The sequence below is a fragment of the Vigna umbellata genome, chromosome 4 (assembly GCF_029865625.1).
Source record: "Vigna umbellata cultivar VRB3 chromosome 4, Vumbellata_1.0, whole genome shotgun sequence".
In the NCBI taxonomy this organism is placed as follows: Eukaryota; Viridiplantae; Streptophyta; class Magnoliopsida; order Fabales; family Fabaceae; genus Vigna; species Vigna umbellata.
Window position 1 is genome coordinate 42,883,002 of NC_142168.1, and position 26,319 is coordinate 42,909,320.

General features: G+C 37.3%; 1 protein-coding gene and 4 pseudogenes across 2 annotated transcripts; 2 read left to right on the plus strand and 3 right to left on the minus strand.

The window, feature by feature from the left end:
- Positions 1–2,891: 2,891 nt before the first annotated feature.
- Positions 2,892–4,525, minus strand: LOC124842256 (pentatricopeptide repeat-containing protein At5g47360-like; annotated as a pseudogene).
- A 1,232-nt stretch (positions 4,526–5,757) lies between these two features.
- Positions 5,758–7,273, plus strand: LOC148200267 (uncharacterized; annotated as a pseudogene).
- Positions 7,274–7,566: 293 nt separating this feature from the next.
- LOC148200268 (uncharacterized) lies at positions 7,567–8,325 on the plus strand. Its single transcript, XM_088111856.1, has one exon. It carries the CDS (start codon positions 7,652–7,654, stop codon positions 8,126–8,128), a length of 477 nt encoding a protein of 158 aa, XP_087967982.1. The 5' UTR covers positions 7,567–7,651; the 3' UTR covers positions 8,129–8,325.
- Positions 8,326–8,518: 193 nt separating this feature from the next.
- On the minus strand, positions 8,519–12,841 carry LOC148200269 (pentatricopeptide repeat-containing protein At3g09040, mitochondrial pseudogene; annotated as a pseudogene).
- Positions 12,842–13,191: 350 nt separating this feature from the next.
- Positions 13,192–26,012, minus strand: LOC148200270 (phosphatidylinositol-3-phosphatase SAC1-like; annotated as a pseudogene). Its single transcript, XR_015785946.1, has 16 exons — positions 25,856–26,012; positions 25,566–25,770; positions 25,301–25,466; positions 25,005–25,227; positions 21,564–21,640; positions 19,754–19,941; positions 19,539–19,636; positions 18,956–19,089; positions 18,716–18,847; positions 16,629–17,013; positions 16,407–16,528; positions 16,212–16,322; positions 15,838–16,050; positions 14,551–14,730; positions 13,882–13,993; positions 13,192–13,581 (listed from the first exon to the last, which is right to left on the minus strand). The product of XR_015785946.1 is annotated as a phosphatidylinositol-3-phosphatase SAC1-like (transcript).
- Positions 26,013–26,319: the final 307 nt, after the last annotated feature.

Here is a 26,319-nt window from a genome sequence, read left to right on the forward strand (position 1 = left end):
TTGGTTGAGTATGCATGATCGAACGTTGCTGTACTACATGAATATGATATATGTTGGTTGAAATGTATGATATGGGTGATACATGTGAATATGAAATATGCATGCTTAGAAGTAGTGAACATAAGTGAAACTTGAATATCAACTTCCCTATGATAACGTATGTCCGACATTAAACGGTTCTCGACCGTTTGATGTTCCAGTAAACTTCTTTGAATTGGAATACTTTCATTTGGGAAGGATTCTGGTCGAGCATGAACTATGTAGGTCTTTTACTTAGAGCTCATAATGAGCAGTCTCGAATACCTTTGTTAATACAGATCATCCATCTGTGTCGACATATCGTGTCGATCACCCTTGTTACTACAGATCATCCATCTGTGTCAACCTACTGTGTCGATCACCCTTGTGATTACAGATCATCCTTCTGTGTCGACCTATTGTGTCGATCATCCTTATGACTACAGATCATCCATCTGTGTCGACCTACTGTGTCGATCACCTTTGTTACAACAGATCATCCATCTGTGTCGACCTACTGTGTCGATCACCCTTGTGACTACAGATCATTCATCTGTGTCGACCTATTGTGTCGATCATCCTTATGACTACAGATCATCCATCTGTGTCGACATATCGTGTCGATCACCCTTGTGACTACAGATCATCCATCTGTGTCAACCGACAGTGTCGAGTACCCTTGATTAATACATGTCGTCCATCTATTTGGAAATCGGTTCTCTTCTGTTTTTGGAACGGAATAAATTCTTCGGTCTTGTTCTCCACGGTTGTCCTCATTATAAAGGGGGCTGAACGTTTATGATCTTCTGTACTTGGATTGAAAGATAAAAATGAAAATAAAAGTGAAAGATTATAAATGACGAACATTATATGAGGGGAAACTATGGTTGTGGGATTTGGACGAGCGTTCCGTGGAGGAACGACTCTATGAATTGTATATGAGAAGTGTGTAGTATGACCATGGTAAAATCGCTGATGGCTGTTCATCCTGATATTCCGTGAGTGCTCGTCCTCATGTAGAGGGGAGTAGGTCATGCGTGGGAATGGCAGGAGACTCTAGTCCTATTGAGTACTTTGGACTGATAGGGTTAACCTCGGGTGGCAGCTGTCGAGTGTAATACAGTTACCACACCACCCGAGTGCACGAACGCCTGCGGTTACATGGATTCATACAGTCCGGACGGTCTGTCTTATGAGAGTTTGAACTGATATTATGCGTTGTGATATCTCTATGAATGTTGAAATGTTATGTGTATGAATTATTGGTAAATTAAATTCAATAAGCTTACCCTGTGTCGTTTCCTTGTGTTGTCGTTGTCCATGTACGTCCGTCTTGTCAATGCAAAGATCATCCGTGTGGGTGTGAGCAGATGGTGAGGCGCCACTTGAAGCATTGCTGGAAGAGGAAAATTTAGAAGACGCCAACCTTGTTGAAGTAGAGGTTAAAGCCGAGCCCTAGGGCGCTCGTTAGTTGTAGCTTTAGTTTTATGTTAGCTTTTGGACGTTCGGTTAAAGTTTGTAAAACCGTTCGTCTTTTGACTCTGGAATACTGCTGTAAGGTATTTTTGTCCGTGCGTGTGAACGTTCGGTTTTGGAATCTTGTGCTTAGTTTTAAAACTGCGTGATTTTAACTGTTAATTGTAATTAATTCTAATTTATGGTAATTACTATATTTTGGGATGTTACAGAGCTCTTCTTCAACATTTTTTTCTCACTATCTTATTTACTATAACTTCTTTAATAACTTTTCTGTTTTGATTTAAATATAATTTATATTGCAATTCAAAAAATATTAAAAATATTTTTTATCACTCTTCATTTTATAAAATAAGTATACTAATTACTTTTGCAAATTAACTCCATTTTAAACTTTTCAAATATCTTTTCTGTATTTTAAAGTTTTTGATATAGAAGCAACATGTAAAAAAAACACTATGGACCTCCGGCCCAATAGTGTTATATCCACATTGACATACAATATCAAATTTCTTTTGCATCCCATGATTTATTCCTGCATTTTCATGAAGTGCGTAAAAGACAAAACTGTCCTTAGTTTCAATCATTTTCTATGTTAGGTTGCTAGTTTTTTCCTCATCTCCTTCCACAGCCTTCTTTTCATTATTTGCATTATGATAAAAATAATTCTCAATTTATGTAACTCACAGTGACTTCTAAATTTACATAAGAAGATATTCTTAGAATTATATAATTCAAAAAAATTAATAATATTTTTTAATTATGAAAATTAGAAGCATTCTTTTAATCAAAATATAACTTTTAGATGGTTTAATTCGAACTTCAAACGTATCTTCTAAATTACACAATTTACAAAAAAAAATTATGAAAAAAATTATTTTTTCATAGAAGATGAATATAAGTCACTTTTAAGTTTCGACTTATACAATGAAAAAAGTTTCCAAATTAAAAAATTTGGAGAAAGATAAATAAATTAAAAAAATAAATAAGAGATCTTCATGCGAAAAAAAAGTATGATGCACAAAAAGAAATTGAGTCCGTGAATACTGTTTAAGTCCAACAACTGGTTGTAAGTTAGAAGATGCCACCTAAATGAAAAAATACTATAAATAAGGCAACATATTCATAAAATACTATAAATAATCCATAAATCAAAATAATTATTATTTTTACATGTTAAATTATTTTATTATAATTAGTAATTAGAACTTAATTATTATATACATTAAGTTTTAATATTATTATATATTTTTATGTTTTAAATAATATAATACACAGAAACTAACGTTTTAAATTATTATTTTTGTAAACCTTATTAAAAAAAATGGGGTTCATAGACTAGTATGAGAGTCCAGACTCGTTTTTCACCCCTAATTTTGTTAAAGTTAATGGAAATGTCATTGCACGGCCGCGAAGACCTCGACGAAGCCACGACAGACGGCAAGACGTTCGATGACCTTGGCCGGGCGGAGTGGGTTGTTAGTACGTGCCGGGAGCTCGGAATGCGGATGCCACGACACGTGCAGCAGCGTTGCATACCGCCTGTGCTGGAGGGCCCACACGTGCTTGGCATCGACGAGACTGGGAGCGGAAAAATGGCGACCTTCGCTCTTCTGATCCTGCATCTTCTCGCTGAGCACCCCTTCGGCGTTTTTGCACTCGTAGTGACGCCCACGCGCGAACTGGTGTTCTAGCTGCTTTAGCAAAAGGCTAGATGCCAAAGTATCAGGTCTGGCATCACCAGAAAGCATTTCCATCAAGAGCTTCATTGCTTCGTCCAGCTTTTTAATCCTTATCAATGAAATCACAAGTGAACTGCAACAATCACCATAAGAAACACCATGTTCCACCACAAACTTATCAATCAACTTGTAAGCTTCTCCTACACGACCTCAACACAAAGGCTATCAACCAAAGTAAAAACAGTAACATGATTTGCATGGCACCCCGAAGCTTTCATTCTATCCAGAATATCCAATGCTTTCGTCCACTGACCTCTCTTACAGAAACTTTGAATCACATATGTATAACTAACAACATTTGGACGGCAATCCCCACCTTTCTCCATTTCATCCAACAACTCCAATGCCATTTCCATATATCCAGACCTACACAAGCCATTTAAAATGGCTGATAAAAGGACCAAATTGGTTGAACATCTATGTACTCTGATAACCTTAAGCAAAGAATAAGCATGCTCTGGGCGACCCACATCACATAATCCCTCCACTATTGCCATGTACGTAATAAGATTAGGGTAAAGACCGTTCAAACTCATCTCCCCGATCAACTTCTCAGCCGTTTCAATGTTGCCATTCTTGCAACATAGCCTAATAACCACATTATACATCACAGTGTCAGCACCGATGTTGAAACTCTGCTCCATCTTCCTCAGCACCCACAATGCCACGTTAACTAGTTGGGCTTCTTTGCACAGTTTCAGAACCTCCCTGAACATGTTGACATTGACTAAACACCCTTCGACCTCATAAGACAGAACGAGATCACGAATAATTTGGGGATTTTTCTGAATCCCAAACAACTTGCAAGCTTTGTTGTACGTGTAAGCACTGTGCCTGTAGCCAGATTGAAATCCAGCCCAAACGAAAAATCTGACGCCCAATAAAGGTTGCTTGGGATGACAGGAATTGAGGACTTCAATGACACATTGAGAATTGAGTTTAGGCTTAACCTTGGACAATGAGTTCTCAACACTGCCATTGTTTTGGTGGAGATGGGTACAGAGGGTATCGACCATGCCCATTCGGTGGGTGGAGAAAGGAAGAGTTTTGAGTGCGTCGCAACACGAGAAAAGTCGAAACTTTACAAATTGGGGCATAGGGTTAGTGGACGAGAAAGAAAAAGGAAGAACGACGAAGGTTGCGTGAAACAGAAAAGGGTCTAATTGATTTGATTACCAGTGCCTGTGTATGTGAGGACGAGACTCCATCAGCCAAGAAATGAGTTGAGTTGGTTCCTTCCTCCTTCTCACACCGCTTCCAAATCCAATGGTTTTTTCAAACATCCTCTGGATAAAAATCAAAAGATACTAAATATTTATTGTTTAGTTTGACAAAAATCTATAATTTTTTATTTATGTAAACAATTTAAAGTTTGATAAAGTATATATTATTTAGATAGTTTTTAGAAACTTTAATTTAAAAAATATAATTAGATTTTAGTGGACCAGGAATTATAAATAATTATAGTTGACACTTATAAATATATACAATTTATTTGTATTATTTATTATTATTGTAATGATTTAGGATTATTTGGGATAATCAGCAGGAATCGTAGCAGAAGGGTATTTAAAGTTGAAAGGAGAAAGATGAAATGTGATAGGGAATGAGTGCGACAGTGAAAATTGGGAGTGAAATAGATAGAGAATAGAAGACAATAGAAGAGACTAGATGGCGAAATCGGGATCAACCCCTGTGCCTCTGCAAAGGTTCACGCTTCCAACGATCCCGAACTGGACCCAGACTCTTACGCCCTCGAGAAGTTCAGACTCTACGAAACCAGAGCGGTAATTATCCATTCATTCGTCACGCAATAATATTTTACACAACCGATTAAATTAACCTATTTTGAAATTGCAATCGCAATCGCAGAGGTTCTACCTGATCGGAAGTGATCGGAGCAAGAGGTTCTTCTGAGTGTTGAAAATCGATCGATCAGAGCCGTCAGATCTGAATATTAGCCAAGACCCCGTCCTGTATTCACCCCAGGAGATCAAGAGCTTGCTTCAGCGGATTGCTGATGGTAACAGAGCCACTGACGGCCTCACTTTCGTCGCTAAGGTTTTCGGAATTGCTGGTTAGTACCTCTCTCTCTTCTCTCTTTCTCTCTCATCATGTGTATATACATGTCTACTATATATATCTCAACCAATTTCTCTATCATTTCAAGGCTGCATCAAGTTTCTCGAGTCTTACTACTTTATTCTCGTTACTAAACGTAGACAGATTGGTGCTATATGTGGCCATGCAATCTATAACATCAAGGAGAGCCAATTGATAACCATTCCACATGTTTCAATCCAATTTGATTTAGCTCACTCTAAGACTGAGCTCAGGTAGATAACCCTTCCAAAACGTTTACCACATCTAACAACATCAGTTTCTTACCATCACCACGTCTCACTGCAGGTACAAAAAGCTTTTGTCTAGTGTCGATTTGACCAAGGATTTTTTCTATAGTTACACTTACCCTATAATGCAAAGTTTGCAAAAGAACGTTTCTCCTAGCGAAGACGGAGGGATGTCATATGATAAAGAGATTCGTTTACGGTGAATAATAGCAAAACTCATTCTTTCATTTTTGTTTCTATCTTTTGAGTGTTTTCTTGTTAGGTTCCAAACCTAGGAACCTAACAATTGGTCCGACCTGCCGGATATCCTTAGGAGAGGGGTCAAGAACGGATCAAGAAGTGGTAAGGAAAGGGGGAAGCATGGAAGGAAGAGACAATTCTTGGGAAAGGAGGATCAGCGAACAGAAAATGGAGCTAGCAGAATGGAGAAGAAATATGCAAGAAATGCGGCAGGAAACTAGAGAACTCTTACGAGTTCTTAGAGGAAGGGTGTGGAACCAGGAAAAGGGATTAGAAGGCAGTCCAGGGTTTGTAGATGAAGATCAACATACTATTAACGAGAATCAGAGAAGGAGAAGGGAATGCTCGGGGGAGGAACGAGAGCGAAGACAAAGGGGGGAAAAATTAAACGCACTAGAAGGAAGAATGGAGGAACGAATGGCGGAAATGGAGCCGTCAATGGATGGACGAAAGGCGGAGATTGAGTCATCAAGGGAGGAAATGAAGGTGAAAACGGTGGCAGTTCGACAAGACTCGGCAGCCACACGCCAAGATCTTCAAGAAGTGAGGTGATTATCGGGGGGACGGCACCGCATTCAAGGGGAACTGTCTGACGACAGTCAGGCGCCTGTGAACGCCAATAGGAGTACGAGACGCAAGGACGAAATTGGGGGTGGAGAAGGTGAGCGGTTCAATTGGAGAAAGAGGGTGGAGTTGCCCGTGTTTGAAGGATTAGATACATTGAACTGGATCGATTGGGCGGAGCGATTCTTCGAATTTCAAGGAGTAGCGGAAGAGGAGAAGGTACGATTAGCGTATGTGAGCATGGAGGGGAGCGCTGGCTACTGGTTCAAAGCTTGGAAGGAGAAAGCCAAGAATCGTTCATGGGATGGTTTGAAGGAAGCCTTGGTGATAAGGTTTGGAACCATTGTTGAGCGGTTGACAACATTGAGACAGACGGGGACGGTGGACGAGTATGTACAATACTTCAAGATATTGGCGGGTCGAACGAAGAGGGTACCGGACGAGCAGCTGTTGGGATATTTTCTTGTGGGATTGAAAGAGGACATCCGGAATCAAGTCCGACAGCATGAACCGCAGGAATGGATGGTGGCGATGCGGATCGCAAGGGATGTTGAGGAGTTCCAGAGAGTTGCCGAACGGTCTGAGGACAAGTGTTATAGCGCATACCGATCGGGAGTGGCCGAGCAGTCTAAGGCCATAGAAGAACAATTGTCTGGAGAACGAACATGCGGTGAGGTGACACGGTTCGAGGCCAATTGCTATAAACCAAGCAGATCGAAAGTTGTCGAGCGGTCTGAGGACAAGTGCTACAACCCATGCCGATCGGGAGTGGCCGAGCAGTCCGAGGCCATAGAAGACAAGTCGTCTTAGAGACGAGCGAACGGTGAGGTGACACGGTCCGAGGTCGATCGCTATAACCCAGGCCGATCGAGAGTTACCGAACGATCGGAGGCCAAGCGCTATAGCCCAGGTCGATCGAGAGTGGCCGAGCAGTCGGTCGGATCCGAACAAGAGAAGACTGCTAGACCCAACGGGAGAGGCTTGACGAAGCCGAACGGGTTAGCACTACAAGCTGCGAACCCGAGAGGACTGAAGGAACCGAACGGTCCGAAAACGAACGGGAAAGAACTGCCGAATCCGAACGTGAAAGGACAGGAGGAACCGAACGATCTTACATTTACAGTCAAAGGCCGAACGGTTTTACACTCAAAACGATCTTCTAGTCATTGGCCGAACGGTCTTACAGTTACATTCAAAGGCCGAACGGTCTTACAGTCCAAACAATCTCTCAGTAATTGGCCGAACGGGCTTACAATTAGAATGAAGGCTAAGGAGGGAAAGGTGGATGGAAGAATCAATGGTCGGGAGAGAAGGATGGATTTTTTGAAGAGGTGGACCAGCGAACAAAAGAAGGGCATTGCCGTTCGTGAGGCACCTGCAGAGGGGAGAGAACTTTTTGAAGCTTTGAAAGACATCGAAGACCATTTCTTCAGGGATTATAATTCTGGAAAAGAGGTGACCAGAATGTTGGAAGCTTATAATTCTAGAAAAGAGGTGACCAGAATGTTGGAAGCTAATAAAATCCAAAAAGAATGGAAGTCATTGGAGGAGGAATTGTCACCACCCAAACCTCCAGACCTGAGTTGGAGGGCAGTTGCCAGAGGGTTCCATTCATATGAGTACACGATGATGAAGAGGAGCCATGAGATCAAGCCTCCCGTTTCCAACCTTGAGGACAAGGTTGTTCGGCAGCGGGGTGTAATGTTAGGGATGGAGAGTTTACGAGTGAAGGAATAAAACATTAAATGCCCAACTGCCTTAACTGCCTTAACTGCCTTAGCAGTTAGGAAGAGCGGGGTTATTGGTTGTATAAATAGCAAATAATCAATTGTAGTGGGGGGTCGATTGTTTGATTGTAGTCTAACAGGGTTTGTCATCCTGAGGAGGGAGGTTAGGCTCTCTAGAGGGAGGTTATGCTCCCAAACTCAGTCCTTGTAAAGAAATTCGTTTACGGTGAATAATAGCAAAACTCATTCTTTCATTTCTGTTTCTATCTTTAGAGTGTTTTCTTGTTAGGTTCCAAACCCAGGAACCTAACAGGAACATAAGAAAAATCAACTGGAGAAAAGAAAACAGTTTTAAAGTGTATCATCAATGTGCAAAGAGAGGGAGAAAAATAATCATCCATGAGTTCAAATGTCAAAGGCAATGACTGTGTTGGTATTCAATTGCAGTCTCAAATACAAGATAATTTAGAATAACTAAGATTGCAGAACATACACGATCATTTAAATGAGGGACACAGATGATGAGAAACAAGAGCAAAGAACTCTAACCGGAAGAAAGAGAGAAACATATCATTGTGTGTCTAACATGAATTAGGAGCAATGTAAATCTTCACAGACTCTCTAATAAAGTATAACCTATAGAGGTATTCATTATAATAAGAGAATAAGAGTCTAACCTGGTCTGTTGATCCTCCTCCATCAATCCTTCCTTGGACAAATCACAACAAATAATTGTTTATGGGGCTAACTTACAGAATAAACTGTTTAATCTATCCAAAGAGTTGAGTTTGAAAGACACATAGATGTCCTTCAACGCTTGGAACATGATGCAAGCAGAGAAGAATGTGTACAAAAGTTCCCCATTAAAAGTAGATGAGGATGTAGATGACCAGACATCAAGGCTAAAAGTTCATAACAAATACGACCTATAGCACAAACAGTCTTCATGTGATGAGATTTGGTTGAATAAACTCCCCAACACGTTATGATTTGGGAAGAATCAAATCCTTAAAATAGCCTTCAAGTGATGAGATTCAAATAATCTTGACGTCCAATCACATAGAATAACTACATGTAACTAACCCAGGAAATCATGGAATGTATTGTCTTTAATTAGTGCCGTCAGGTGCTTTAATGCTAGTGAAATTTCATCACAACTAGGATGTGACTTATCACCCGCAACAAATAGGTTTGTATTTTGTCCTACAACGATCCAGCTACAGCCAAGCATTTTTTGGATATCTTTCTGCATCATTGTTCTCCTCAAAGATCTAGCTTCATCCCAAAGTCCAGATGCAACATACAAATTTGAAAGCAGCACATATGAAGAAGAGTTTCTGGGTTCTAACTCAATAAGTTTCTTAGCCGCTCTCTGTCCCCTCTTTTCATCCCCATGTATTCTGCAAGCACCCAATAAATTGGCCCAAATCATAGCATTCGGTTCAACTTCTATTTTGTCAATGAACTCTTCAGCTTCCTTTAGAAAACCCCACCTACCAAGTAGATCAACCATGCAAGCATAGTGATCCCCTCTAGGCTCAATTCCATAACAGTTTACCATGATGTGAAAAACTTGAAGACCCTCATAAACCCACCCTGCATGGCTACAAGCAGTGAGCACTCCAAGAAATGTTACCTCATCAGGGGTAATGCATGATTGAGCCATCTCATTAAAGACCTTCAGGGCACTTTCTGCATAACCATTTTTGGCAAATCCAACTATCATTGAGTTCCAAGAAATCACATCCTTTTTAATAGTCAATTCATGAAAAACTTGAACAGCACTTTTTACATCGCCACATTTTGCATACATGTCTACAAGGGAACTACCTGTTAACTCATCTAAGTCAAAACCAGTATGGAAGATTAGAGAATGTATCTCTCTACCATCATGCAGTGAGGATAAGAGAGCAGAAGCTCGAAGAGCAGTAACAAAAGTTGCTTGGTCGGGTAAGATACTGTTGCCACGCATTTCCTGATACAAGTTTAAGGCCACATCACTGCACTCATTTTGGGTATATCCTGAAATTAAAGCAGTCCACATTACCGTGCTTTTAAGGTTAGAAAACTCCGAGAAAAGAACGCTTGCATCTGCAAGCCTTTGTGAATCCATATACATGCCCAACAAAGAGGTTCCTAAGAATTCGCTACCACATAAGAGACCCCTCTTTACTACAACACAATGGATCTGCATGCCTAAAATTACCTTTGCAGAACCCTTACAAACATCTATGACGCTCACAAATGTAATCTCAGATGGCTTCAGTCCCAGTATCAGCATCTCATGAATAAGACTAATAGCTTCTTTTATGTCTTTTGGAGCATATCCTGCAATCAGAGCATTAAAGGAGACCACACTCCGTTCAGGCATCCTAGAATAAATTTTTTGTGCATCTTCAATGTCTCCGCATTTTGAATACATGTCAATAAGAGAACTTCCAGCAAAAAGGTTAGTTTCTAAACCCAACTTAACTGATAGGCAATGGAGTTGCTGTCCTACATCTAGCACCTTAATATTTCCACATGCACTAAGTATGCTGGCCAAAGATACCTCATCAGGTACAACGCCGTCCAAATTCATTCTTTGAAACAAACTGAAAGCAACAACCTCCTCTTCTTCCTGCACATAACCAACAATAATGTCATTCCAGGAAACATGATCTCGGCATGTCATGAGCTCAAACTGCTTAGAAGCTTCCGTCAAAGCCCCAGCTTTGGCACACATATCTATCAATGAATTGTTGACAAATAAATTGGAGGTAAAACCCTTCTTGATAATAGTTGAATGCAACTGGTGACCAATTGGTACGTATTCAAAGCATGCACATGAGCTCAAAATGCTTGTGTATGTAAATTCATCTGGGTGAACGCCACATATTGTCATACCCGAGAACAACTCCATGACATTACTTAAATAGGCATTCTGTGAATAAACTCCTAGCATGGTGTTCCAGACAATCATATTTTGGTGAGATATAGCATCAAATACTTGGCGTGCAGCATCCAGCATCGCACACTTGCCATACATATTGATCAAAGAACTTGCAACGTATATACTGGAATCGAAACCTTGCTTGATAGCCAGGGCATGAACTAGGAAGCCGTGATGGAGGGCGGCTAAACTGGCAATTGCACTTAAAACTCTTGCGAGTGTGGATCTTGAGGATTTGACACCATGCTTACTCATTTGACGAAAGAAGGCAAGAGCCTCCTGATAATGGCCTCTCTTGGCATGACCAGAAATCATGACATTCCAGGCCACAACATTGCAGGTGGAGATGGGCATATGTGCAAACAATTGGCAAGCATTGTCCAGCTTTCCTAAAGAGGTGTAAGTGTTTAAGACGGTGACAAGTGCCACAGGGTCTAGAAGTGGAAAAGAAGCAGGAGAAACAGTGGTGCGTATTTTGTCAAATACGTGAAGTGCTTGCTGAGGCAAGCCGGCTTGAACATAACCAGAGATTAAAGAGGTCCAAGAAACAGGGTGGAGATGAGGGGAGGGTGCGGCGTCAAATAGGGTGCGAGCAGAAGTGAGAGAGTGGGAATTGGCGTAAAGATGGATGAGTGCGCCATAACAGAAGGAGGCAGATTGAAGACCCCTCTTAATTATGCAGCAGTGAACTGCCCTTCCCAACTCAACATTGTGTAGCTTTGCACAGGCGGATAGAGTGATGGCGAAAGTAAACTGATCAGGGGAATGGCCAGAGTTGAGAAAAGAAGCAAAACATCGAAGGACACTTTGGGGCAATCCATGGGTGGAGTGCATGCGAAGAAGGGAATTCCAGGCACTGGCATTCCCCTTCGCCTTCCCCTGACACTCACTCTCAACACTCCAACGCCCATGGTAGCCTCTCCCTCTCACCACACCTCTCACTGTAACACTCACGCGCATCAATCAATTCGATTTGATTCCCTTTTCTCCCCCTTCCAACTATCCGCACATTCTTTCTCTTTTGTTCTTCTGTTAGAAGTAAAATCCAATTTGTGTATGGAACCTTCTATTCACGTTTTTAATTATGGCCAAATGACAGACGACATTTCTTCCGACACTTTGCTGACACGGACACGTTTCGGGGACGTGCACGACATGGTGTCGGACACCGTTTTTAGGGCTAGACACGGCCCTGTTCTCGGACGCGGCGAAGAAGATACGTCTTGGTTGTTGCAACCGAAAATCGAAAAAAGCGGAGTTGCATAGGAAAACTCTCTTTTTATGGAAACATTTTTCGGAAGCTTTTGATAGGGTGTAGGAAGCTTTAACCATTTTATTGTCTTATGTCCTTGCATTCCACCCTTTGTGAGCTACAATAATTCAGTCTCTTTTACATGATTTGCATAACAAGGGCTCTCGTCTTTCGGTCACATATTATAATAGTTAGAATGCAACTTTCGGTCACATATTATAATAGTTAGAATGCAACTCATGTTCCTGTTATTCCGATGGTTTACCAGAGGACCAAACATTTAGAGATATTTTCTCTCGGTTCAAGAGGAACTTCAACAAAGTCATATGAAATTGTTACGCTTTTCTACAAAAGTGTCTCCAAACCTCTCTGGAATCAATATTCTCGCCTCCGATTTATGTGGGATATCAAAATACCATTAGTTGTCCCACTTCAGGTAGAAGAAGCACAGCAAGTTTGTCATACTAATTTTGCCAATTCTGGATGGTTCATGAACTATTTGTCATGCTTCCTATTTATTTTGTTTTTTCCTTTCTGTTCTGCTGTTTTGTCCTATTTAGTTAGATTATTTCCTATCTATCCAGTTACAAGAAAAATTCAGTCTATGCATGCATCATTGTATCCCACTTTAAAATAAGGGAAAACAACACAGAACATTTCATCCTTAATAGTTTCATTCATCCCTAAATATCCAAAATGTCTGAAAAAGCAAAACAATAGCACTTCAAAGCAAATTCATTAGAACCCATCTCTATATATTATAAGGATTAAAACAATTAGAATAAAATTATAAGAACTAAAACCTAAGTATAGTAAGAGTACCGGAACTAAACTTTAGTTTGAATATGGAATAACCAAGGCAATCCTATGGAGAAAAAATGTGCTCAAATTTAAAAAAGAAAAATTAATTATATATATATAAGGCCTGACCAAATGATAAGAAAACTGACAACGTCTTTTGTATAAGGAACTACGAGTTAAAATAGTACAGAAACAAATGTTCAAATTATACATGTCAAAATAATAACCCATCATATCCTTTGTAGTTTTTCTTCCCCAGTTAACCATCTTGTAAGCCAACTCGGATCATCGGCAAAGAATTTACAAGATCTGGGAATGATCCCAAGGTCCGCACCAACTTCTCATACTCCTTTAGAGCTGCTTCCATTTCTGTCGCAACGCTAGTATCATTAACAATTTCATATGAACTCGTGCTTAAAGCATCTGCGTAGTGTTGCTCCCTCTCAGAGTCATTTTGGAAAAGTTCCAAGGCAGGTCCCTGCATGCATGCCAAGGATAAAGGCAGTAAAAACTATATTTTGGCAGCAAACATGCATATCACATCCTAATAAAGATGCTATTTTATCTGCTTCATTTCATATTTATTTCTTTGTCATTTCCTATTAAAAATATAACATGCCAATCAACCCAGCATGTACTTTTAAACTAAAGGAGAGATTTGTACCTCTTGACAGCGCTTTCTTTGAAGCAAGCAATGGTAAGTGTTTCATACATAAGTCCAGATACAAAGTACTAGTTATGTGGGCATGTTTATATTTCTCACGGTTAAAGCACATACCTGACATAGCTCGGCATAATGTTTATATATCTCACTGCTTTCATCTTGATCGCCGAGGAGACTACCTCCATACCACCCATTCGCCTCATTTGCTGAGGTCATTGCAAGGTACCTACCAGATTAAAAAGTATAAAAAGAGCATCATCTGTAAACTGAACAAGCTAAAGGCATCAGGTGAGAACAAAGAATGTGGGACTGTCTACAGTGTTAATATGCCGGAAGAGACAACACTGGATTCCCAACCAATGAAGAATGGGATTTCAGGTAGTTATAAATACAGTAAATCCTAGACAAGCACTTCATAAATTTTTAAAAGAAATCCTTCATTCATTATAATTTAAACCAACTGTAGCATGAACTTACTTCTTAATGGTAGAAAATAAACAAGTTTAGAATTATTCGTGGTCACTTAAAATATTAAGAGCACCAGCTCAACTTAACGGATCAAATTCAAATGCACCAAGCCTGTTCCCCATTATCAGCATGGCAGCTCTGTCTAGAGCTAAAAAAATCACAACGCACAATGTAAATATACAAATGAGTTTTATAGCGACCTACAGTGTAAACGTTAGCCAACAGAAAAATAATCAAATGGGATACTGATCATGAAAGGAAAAATGGAAGGTGCAATGAAGTCACACAAGGATAATGAACTTTTAAGATACATACCTTTGGAAAACATCCTCTTCATTCATATCACTGCCAGAAGAAAGCCAATTCAAGTCACAAAATCCATTAGCATGAGATCCTTCAACGTCAGTTTCATGAGAAGCTACTTTTGCAGCAGAGGAACCCTCTTCGTACTTTCTCTGGCCAAAAAGCCAATTCGGGCTTTTTAGCTGTATCTCACTGGGGATTAACAAACAATCATTGTCTCGACAAAATTACCTCAAGTTACTTAGATCACTGAATAGCTTTTGCATCTCACACTAGTCAGAAATTCTACCCACTATTTCCATACAAAATGATGTACATGGTTAGGGTGGAAGGAATGGCTTAAATGGCAACTAAGTTTAAACAGAAATTACATTCATCTAGAAATGGTGATTCTAATCTTACTTTCAAGAGAGATTGTCTTCTAAATAATCTACCAAAATTATCAAGCGGATTAATGGATTGCTTCTATTTGATGTTGTTTGACATCAGAGGGAGTTGATTGAAAGGAATCCAACTTTTTGCTGCTTGTGTTAGTTAGAATCTGAACTGAACATGCGGTGAATTATTCATTCATAATCACAAAATTTAATAGGCATTCATAAACCAATCAAACAAAACTATCTCAATTAGATTCCTGAGCATTGATAGAAAATTAGTTGAAGGGACAGAAGCTAAAAAGCACAGGACAATATGGCATGCGGACCAATTATGTCAGAGACCCAAAAAGTAGAAGAAGAAACAGGGAAAATGAGAGAATATATGGATTATTTCAAAAATGAAACAGAAAATACAGTAGGATGGTGATTTCTACTGCCGCATCCTCTAGACAAGTTAGCACCTTCAAGCCATAACAGAATTCCACAATATATTTTCGTATCCTCTCTTCTCATTCTCCTCCCCTTTATATTCCCATTACTTCTCACACCTTAACTAATTTTGTTACACCCTTTGCCACATCAGCATTTTTATTCACACCCTTGTTTCTCCTCTCCTGCACTCTCCAAATCCCGGGCCTAGTTTCAAAATGTAAGCCCATATTTCCAGTCCTAACAAATTATTTTTGAAATGATAAAACCGGTCAAGTAAGTACTAAGAAGCAGGGAGAGACAAAATCAGCTACTTTTGTCTTATAATAAGAACCAAAGCTACAGGAACTGGTCTTTAAGTGGAATGGCAAGAAAATTTCTAATATTTACATATGCATGTCAGAAAATCACGAGAAAAGGGAAGCAGTCTATAAAATGTACAATAAACGAGAAATAAAATCATTAAACAGCAACTCAGAATAAGAGAAATTACGCTGCATCAGGTGCCACTCCACTGTTTCCAGAACTCCCACCTGGTCTTTGATCAGGTTCAGAGCATAGTCTTACATTTTTAATTGTACTACAGGTCTTCTCAATTAACTTGTCAAACGATGTCAACTTTATCCGTAAAAAGTCTTCTCTGCAAGCGGGTATTGGGGTGAATACTATTCCACCACTTTCAGAAGGCTTAGGATTCGGTTCAGAACTGAAAAATTCAGGAAGAAAATATGAACTGATAGGGAAAATAAACAATAGAAACTGTATTTACATACAAAAGAAATGAGAAAATCAATTCTAAATATCATAGAAGCATGTGCATGTCACTAATGGATTTTAATATCAGCCAATTTAACTAGGATGACTCACCACTTCTCAGGAATTAGATCATCCCCAACCCCAGATACATGGAGATAATAATCTGAATCCAGCTCCCACAGAGCAGGTTTCCCTTCATGTGGTTGGAAGTAACCTAAAAATCTGGAAAAAGAACAATATATTAAATATTTAAAATATTAATTATTTATTCAACACTAGATTAACCAAGGGACAGAGGAATAATACAAGTTTATTGCATCTTGCTTTTCACCATCTGTGTAAGCATTGCTATAATATCGTTTTATGGACTTCAAAAACTCTCTTGATTGTGTTGTTGCTTTCCACTTTCCCTGCCTCTCCGGAAACACCTGTCATTCACCAAAATATACACACATGTATTATAGCAAACAGCAGAAGAAGACGGAGACTAGATATTTGTGAAGGAGAATCTCATAAAATATGTCATACAGTATTGTGAGCTGCTGAACCACCATACTGCTGAGCAAGAGCATCCCCCATGCTTTGGTACATATCCATTAGAGCTGCAGCGATACTACTATCAGGATCCACTTTGGGCACATCAGTCAAACCCATTGCATGGAGCTGGCGTCCTAAAGCTTGAAGACCATATGCATACTGGGCAACATTTGTACGGTCCAAGCAGTCAATGCAGTTGGTACGAAGAACTCCACTCTGAAAATGTGGTGCATCACTACTAAAATTATCTTTTTTATTCTGATGGTTAGTGTCAGTCTCTTTGGCTCGGTTAACCACAGAGTTTATCATTTCATTACTGTTCCCAATCCTCACAATATCACCAGAACTAGCTCTCAGATCTCTCAGTGAAGCATCCCTAACAAAATAAAGAATTAGTTGAAAACATAAATAGAACTTCCATTCTCTAAAGCAACATGTTGCACTTTTACAATTATGATAAAATAAAACTGCAGTAGCATTCTGTTGGGCTGTCAGCCCAGTACACAGACAAACCCAGCCAAAGATTGATATTCTTAGTAATAGGTTTGAGCTGTTAGTTCTACGGTTCCGTTTGTTGTTTGGTCCTAGGCCACACTTCACAGATAAGGAATCTTCAAGTGGTACAAATTTGAGAATAAATTCTCTTCAAGAAAGAGGGTATGATAAAGTATTATCTCCTAAACATATATGAGAAGAAGTTGAGGAAGAACATTTGTCATTCAAAGGATCTATGACAAGGTCAAAGATAACACGTCTCCATGAAACTTATAATATTCCATGAAGGAGTCTCCATGAAACTTATAATATTCCATGAAGGAGTCTCCATGAAACTTATAATATTCCATGAAGGAGGAAAATAAAGAACATGAAGATCATGAACACAATTATAGAATAATTTAAGAAATTAAATAAATTTTAATTTTATTTTAATTTTACAAAATGTTAAATTTGTTGGGCGACCCAATCAGTGTTTACTAGGCGAGTGGGCCTCGCTAAGTGAAAGTTTGCGTCTGTAATTTTCATTTTCTGTTATTTTTGTGTTGTGGGCGTTATTTTAGGATTTCGAGGTAACAGAGATACTAAAAGTTGATGTAAACACTTGAGTCATATTATATGCATTTGTATTTTTTGAGAGAAGTTTATGTTCGTTCTTGTATTAGAACTTTAATTCTTATCAAAGACTAAGATTTTTGTGGCAAATCTTCACTTAACTTATCAATCTGCTAGACTGTGGCATCCCCATTTCTCTCTTGTTCCACATTCTTTATTCCCCATACTTTTTCCTAAACAAGATCGTATCATTCGGTATTAGAGCAAGGTTATGGTTTGAATTTTTTTCTTAGTTACTATTGTAATTAGAGAAGACATCTTTAGAATCTTCCTAATTAGGGAAAATAGATGTATAATCTTCTATTTTATTTTGTTTCCTTAGTTTTCCTATTTCTCGTTTTAAGAGAATTAGATTGTTATAAATAGAGGATATGAAAATGTATTTTTCATGATTAAGAATAATAAAATCAGTCCTATTTTCTACTTGGTGTCAGAGCTTTGATCTTGGAGCTCCATCCCGCTGCACAAGTCGCGCCGCTGCACTTATTGTAGGAGATGATGAAATAGAAAATTGGCACTAAAAGATAAATTGGCAGCTCAATTTGAAATGAAAGACCCAGGAAAACTCAAATATTTTCTTGGAATAGAGGTTGCCTACTCCCAGAACGGATATGAATTTATTCAAAACAAGAAAGGATATGAATTTATTCAAAAAGTTCATGATTTTCATGGAGACTTCTAGTTCTATGTTTCTTAATTCTGGAAAGAGCATATATTAACAGTGAAGGCTATAGAGCAGCAGGTGGTCAAACCTCAAAGCAGAAGTATGAGGTGGAAAAGGTAACAGGACCCTGCATTTTTTTCCTATCTTTGCTATTTTATGGAAAACAAAAGGGCTTGGTTAGATAATACTGGATAGTAAAAAATGTAATTCCATGTTAAGAGTTACAATTCGAAAAAAAATATGTAAAAAAACAAGAAAAACACTGTATTGAATGTCAAGTAACAATTTCAATGATAGATCATACCTTCCTGTGCTAGTTCGATTACTCTTGTTGGCCCTCTTTATTATACTGGGTTTACCACTGTAGTAAAAACCAGTTAAATCAAGCGCTTCACTTGCTACAGCTCCTAAAACTGCTAAAACATTGGCCGACTTGCTTTGAAAAGGCACAAAAGAATATAGAATAGTCACATATATGTTTGAAATGCAGGAAAAGTAAAAGACCACCACTGTGAGACTAAGAGATAAAGCACAGTAGGCATACCTTTTTGCAAATTTGTGAAAGTCCCAGTGAATAAATCTAAGATGGTTTTCTACTGGTAGAATTTGGTTAAGATAACCAACAGCACTTGCAAATTCACGTCTCAGCATCATTTCTCGAGGCCTTTTCTCAACTGTCTGCATTTTATCTTTTAAATGAGCTACAAGAAACTATAAAATATTTTCTATTTTACAAAAGACGCAATTCATTAATGCAAACACATGTAACAAAGAACCATATTCGGTAGAGGATTCAGAGCTAAAGACAGTAAGGAAAAAAATTCTAGCATGCTTGGCACTGTTAGCAGTGTGTTAGACGTTTCTTTTACATCTTTATTCATTTGCAATTTGCACTTATGATTTGATATGATGAATGAAAAGAACTTGCTAGATTGAAATTCAAATTTCAAATGGGAAGTCATTTGGTAGAAGCACGAAACATGGACAGAAATCAATTTTCACTATAAGAATCACGATGCAAATAGATGTAGGTCCCTTGCTAAAAGAAAAAAAGAATCAATTAACAAGTACATAGATATTTACTAACTTTTTCCGCACTAACTAACTATTTTTATTTGAGGAATTACCTTAATCAGATTCAGAACAATAATTGGATTGCCATATCTCTTAGCAAGGTCTTCAAAATGCAATTTAGTTGCTTCGTATGTCGGATCATACCTCTGCACTGGAAGTCAAAAAGGAAAAAAAGAACAAAAAAACAGAGAATTTCCTGCGTTATAGTTTATAACAGCATGAAATTGAACAATGAACAAGATAAATATTAATCTCAACTATTTCGTACAAATTATGTCAGGCTTAGGGCTAAATCTTGATGCTTCTTGTGACCAAAAAAGTGGTATTGATCCACGCATTTGCACAACTGAACTCATTTTCCCCTTGCAAGAGCCAGCTTCTTCATCAAGGACAATCTGCTCTGTCTCAACATCATTAGCAACCCTCCCCCGATCATTAACACCCCTTTTCAAGTAACTGCAGAAAATTTTCATTACAGAGAAAATTAGTTTAACCATTACTGTTATAGCCAGATAGACACAATGTAAAACCAAACATCAGCTCAAAATACATATAACTCATGATATCAAAGAATATTTCCATGTTTAATTCATATATATTCCAATCAAACCAACACAAACTCGTAAAATTGTAGAGAACAAGCATCAGCAAATGTTTAACCAATTGTGTACTATGAACTCTGCTCTAACTATAATAACCACAAAATCAAAACTTTGGCTCAGGAACCACTGTAAAATCTAATATAAACAATCCTATGTAATAAAACAATTGCAAGAAATGAAAATAGGATAAAAAATCATAGTTCTAGGGAAAATTATTTAGAAGAGTAGAAGTTTCCCTTGCAAAAAAATAATGATAGATAAGTCTAGGAAAAACAATCCAGGGCAACAAAACTCATTACATAAGAGAAATATGGTACTAATCATTCCATCAAATTGCACCAAACGATGCAAAGCCTATAATTAGTCAAATATACAACATACATACGACTATCATCACAGAATAAACTAAAAGTGCAGAACAGTTAAATGGGAGAGGGACACACATGGTCAGAAACTAGAGCAAAGAATCATAACCAGCTTTTACTCTACCACATTTCACTTAGTGATAATTCACACGACTCTCCATTGTTAGAACCCTTAACCAGTCAAAACCCTCCACAGATAGTCCTTTCAAATACATTGACAACCAACTTTGATACCAATTTATACATCCAAGCACTTAGTAAATCCACCCTCAAAAGCTAGCTATTAAGGAAACGAACGGAGTATCTCATATTGCTTAATGTAGGACTTAGGCGCCCCATAAAAAATTATAGTTCAAATGTAGGATAAAAATAAGACTTGTAAGGATAGTCACTTCCGTACATCTTGAAACAATAGAAATTTAGAATATTCTTCCTCGTTTAAAATTATACCAAAAAAGCAATTTATAGAATGGTCTAGCATGGTCTCTAATGAGTATTTTCTCATTGTGGAAGGAACTGCAACCATCATCCATCCAATCAACCACTGTTGCTTTGCAGTTGACTAGTCATTCAAACTGTTAAACTATAGGAAAGAGAGAGACATTTAGTTGAAACGTGTTTATGAGACAACACAAGTGTTTTATTTGTATTAAGAAAACGAAAACAGGACAATAAATAAATAGAAGAGCTTTGACATCCTCTAATAACAAAGATATGAAATTGGAATAAAAATGTCCCTAATAATACATATATAATCCAATTTTTCCTTATTATAAAGGATTTGTACTTTATTTCTATAATTATAAAATAATCCTTACAGAAAATTGCTTTAGAAAAAAGTTGACTAGTTGGGAAATTTTACAATGTACTAGATAGTTCTACCATTAATCATCACAGAGAAAGAGAAGAAGAATATTATATTAATATATAATTTGAAAAAAAATCATATATAGCTAGAAATTTAACAAAACACTTCTAAGGATGAAATTAAAATATAATCACAAAAACACAGAGAACACTTATCTAATTTAAATTATCATAGTGATTCATGACATTTGAATCAACTGTGAAATAAGAAAAACATGAATAAAATATAAAAATAAGAGCTTACCGTGTCCCTGCAAAATGTCTAGATCGTCTAGAAATCAGGGAAACACTGAAGTCTCTTCCAAAAATTGATAGACGACTCTGCAATTTTTTAGAACCACAATTCAAATTATACAATAACAATTGTTGTGAATAGTTAAACTAATTGACAAAACAACAAAATAACGTAATAAAAGTGGGTAAAGGCGATGGAGGATAAATAAGGATCGCAAATAAACCACACCCATAGATATTGTTCAAATCTATCCAATTTTGACAGGGAATCCTCGTATTGAACCTGACGGTATGTGCATATTTGTCTTGTCCCAATCTCCATACCCATTTTATATTACTAAACCACACTTCGTTATTAGGTAACCTAAAAATCTTATTTTCATTGTTCTCTTTGATCCTTTGTTTTGTTTCATTTGAAGAACTCTTCTTTCGCTACACAATCTTTCATTTTCTCTCTCAATTGTTCAACTCGTTCAATGTCCACTAAGTTCACTAGATTCAAAAGGTATTTTCCCTCTATCACAACGTCAAGTAACAATTGTTTTCCTTTGTGTGGTTTTGATCAAACGATGTATTACATTTTAGGAAATGTAAACCTCAATTTCATCAAATTAAATCATTTCTAGGGCACACATTTGATAGTTTTTTACTTGTTTTTTTATTATGAAGTGAAAATGTTCAAGTCTCAATTTCAATGGTGTAAACTCTTAGTTTATTAGGTAACTTCAAACACTTATATCTTTTCTCTTTAGTTCTTAGTTTTGTTTCATTTTAAGAACCCTTATTTTGCTTCACAATTTTTCATTCTCTTTCTCAATGGTTCACTTAACATTTGCAAAAGAAATAGATGTTGTAATTTCCCTTAAATTTCAGTTATGTGTTTTTTTTTACTCTTTTCTACGATTACTTCACATTTATGCAATTGTTATTTGGTAATCTATTTTAAGATTTATGCAATTATCATTTCTTCCTTGACATTGGACATTGAAGAAAATAAAATGTGTCCCCCTAACATTAAATCCTTGACAATATCATGGCCCCCTTGATGTGACTTCTTTTTTGTAAAAATTTTTTTTAGTAAATATTTGAAATACTACAAGAGTCGATATGAACGTGGATATGAGTATACCCGTTCCTCAACAAGGACAGAGATGAGACACAAGATTCTTACATGACAAGAATGAGTACATTCAAACCCGATCCTTAAGCACAATTGTAAGTATTAAGTCCAGATGTGAATAAGCAGAGACTACACAACCATGTGGACTGATTATATTTCCAACACGCAACAAATTATTGAAATGAAACACTCAAATAGCTCTTATAAGCCATAGAAGATCATTTCAATCAAAAGTCGTGATTGAATGAAGTCTGAACAAAATTTCCGAACAGTTGCTGCATTATTGATGATTTCCGTTTCCTTTTTGATTTGCTCTTCTTGAAACATATAATATTAGTACTTTATTTTATCTTTAATGGAATTCATATTTGAGTCTAAAATTAAAATCACTCTTATATTTGTATGAAAGTGGATACGAAATGGATTTACAAGACAACACCATAATGAATCTAAAGATAGAATCATGTTGTGAATTGAATGACAAACATAGTCTCGAAAGTCAAGGGCCTCTTCGTTACTTTCTATGCATTTTACTCATTGAAAACTACTCATAAGAAATGACTTCAAAATGATTTTGAAAACCATTATTACTTAAAAATATATTACAGTGGATTAGTTTAAAAGTTTTAAAGTAACAAAACATCTTTGGATAACAAGTTTTATGACAATTCTCATTTCGTCCCATTACCACCAACCAGATGCCTGTCTCATCAATCAATAAAATATATTGTTTTCGGCCCTCACTGTTATCCAGTACTTGGCAATCATTATTGCATTAAGTTAAAAAAAATACAGGATCCAGAAATACAGTACTAATGTTTTACTTTGCATGGTCAATTGGATTTGAGGACCAATTAGCAACTGGCTAGAGAGGTAATGGAGTTGCACAGGTTCGTAATCTTTTTCTAAATTATAAAAAGTTGCATGTTATATGAGCATGAGAAATTTTAGAATTGTGGATACATTTACTCAAAGCTAATATGAGACATAACTTTCATTGTGATTAATGGATGTGACTTGATATTTCATAAATTTAGCACTTACAGTCTAACCAAGTGAGATAGTAGATAGTGATTTGAAATTCAAAATTATCAGTTTTTTTGCATTGTTTTTCATACAATTATTTTGCTTCAATCTCTTTAATTTCATGATCACATATTTTGTGCGAGGAAAGAATCAAGACATTGATTTTTTGAATTATAATCACTTAGCTAAAATGGCCAACCTAACATGTATCATTATCCTTTGTTACCCAATTGAACCAAACAGAAAGATTTTGTTTTGGAACCTTTGAGCCTAATGAAAAACAAATGCTTTCCACACCTTAGAGTGTTTATCACACCCACCAAAAAGAGGAAAATATTGGGTATCTAAAGCAATAACCTGCCTAGTTCATATATATATATATATATATATATATATATATAATTATTATTGTTCAAAATAATTTCAAAGAAAATAAAAGCTAGTTAGGAGTTTGAAATATATGTGTGTGTGTGCTTGTGCATCTATGTGTGTTTATGAAGTAAGAACACAAATGCTCTCTTGTTTCCCCAAGTGGTGTAAAACCATGTTATTTGTTAGTAAGGCCTTATTACAAGTCAAGAAAGACCTTAGTGATCCTTCCACACATTTTTTATTATGTTTTCATGACAGATGAAGAGCATGCATGTAGAATAATCCGTGCAAAAAGACCCTTTGCATAAGGCCTCCAGTTATTGAGGGCCTCTAGATTTTAGAAACCCACAAATTTGTGCTAGCCTGTTATTTCTTTTGCCTTCTAGATACAAAGGGTTCAGCTTTCATGCCTCCAAAACCTTTATGACAACCTCTATAAAGGGCAAATTTGTTTTGTGCATTTTTAATGCTGACTTGAGTTGAACACTCACCTGATGCATTTCAATTGAGGAAAACAAATTATAAAAGGTGTTTATTTCTACGAGTAATTAGCCATAATTATTAATTTCTATAGAAGAAATTTGGGGCCAATACTTCTAAAAAATTATCTTTTATATTTCTAAAATCATAAATGTATTTATTTTCTTTTTCTTTTTTCTTGTTTGAGGAGACAACCAAAGTTCTAAGTTTGGGGTGTTTCTATATATTTTTGTGAGTATTGAAGCTAACCACTTGTTATTCTATCCCGAGTTCCAGTAATAGTGAAGTTAAGACATTTTTCATCTTGCTCTACCAGCAGGTATACTATAAATAATTGTAAATTTACCATGGATCTTTAATGAAAATGCATGCTTTAAAGAAGAGCAAGTAGGCTTTCATTTAACAAGAAACGAACTATAATGAATGACGGACGGCAGAAAGGAAGTAACGTACCTGCCTAAAATGACCATGAACTAAAGCTATGGTCCAAATAGTGTTATTGCATCTTGACCTGATTGCTTGTGTCAAATATGCATTCCAAACAAATATATTATCATACGACATCCCTCCGTCTTCGCTAGGAGAAACGTTCTTTTGCAAACTTTGCATTATAGGGTAAGTGTAACTATAGAAAAAATCCTTGGTCAAATCGACACTAGACAAAAGCTTTTTGTACCTGCAGTGAGACGTGGTGATGGTAAGAAACTGATGTTGTTAGATGTGGTAAACGTTTTGGAAGGGTTATCTACCTGAGCTCAGTCTTAGAGTGAGCTAAATCAGATTGGATTGAAACATGTGGAATGGTTATCAATTGGCTCTCCTTGATGCTATAGATTGCATGGCCACATATAGCACCAATCTATCTACGTTTAGTAACGAGAATCAAGTAATAAGACTCGAGAAACTTGATGCAGCCTTGAAATGATAGAGAAATTGGTTGAGATATATATAGTACACATGTATATACACATGATGAGAGAGAAAGAGAGAAGAGAGAGAGAGAGAGGTACTAACCAGCAATTCCGAAAACCTTAGCGACGAAAGTGAGGCCGCCAGTGGCTCTATTACCCTCAGCAATCCGCTGAAGCAAGCTCTTGATCTCCTGGGGTGAATACAGGACGGGGTCTTGGCTGATATTCAGATCCGACGGCTCTGATCGATCGATTTTCAACACTCGGAAGAACCTCTTGCTCCGATCACTTCCGATCAGGTAGAACCTCTGCGATTGCGATTGCAATTTCAAAATAGGTTAATTTAATCGGTTGTGTAAAATATTATTGCGTGACGAATGAATGGATAATTACCGCTCTGGTTTCGTAGAGTCTGAACTTCTCGAGGGCGTAAGAGTCCGGGTCCAGTTCGGGATCGTTGGAAGGGTGAACCTTTGCAGAGGCAGTGACAGGGGTTGATCCCGATTTCCCCATCTAGTCTCTTCTGTTGTCTTCTATTCTCTATCTATTTCACTCCCAATTTTCATTGTCGCACTCGTTCCCTATCCCATTTCATCTTTCTCCTTTCAACTTTAAATACCCTTCTGCTATCATTCCTGCGGATTATCCCAAATAATCCTAAATCATTACAATAATAATAAGGCTTAATTACCTACTTAGTCCCCATGTTTGGAGGTAATTTGTTGTTTAGTACCCGGTTTTAAAAATGTAGGCATTTGATACCTATGTTTTGAAATTTGTATCAATTGAATCCTACCCACTTAACGCCGTTATAAATCTAACGTTTTTCTGACATCAACTTTGAATTGTGGACGAGC

Bases quoted from the DNA above. Each gene is read 5' to 3' on its own strand.
- LOC148200268 (XM_088111856.1), top strand. From the start codon at position 7,652: ATGAAGGCTAAGGAGGGAAAGGTGGATGGAAGAATCAATGGTCGGGAG.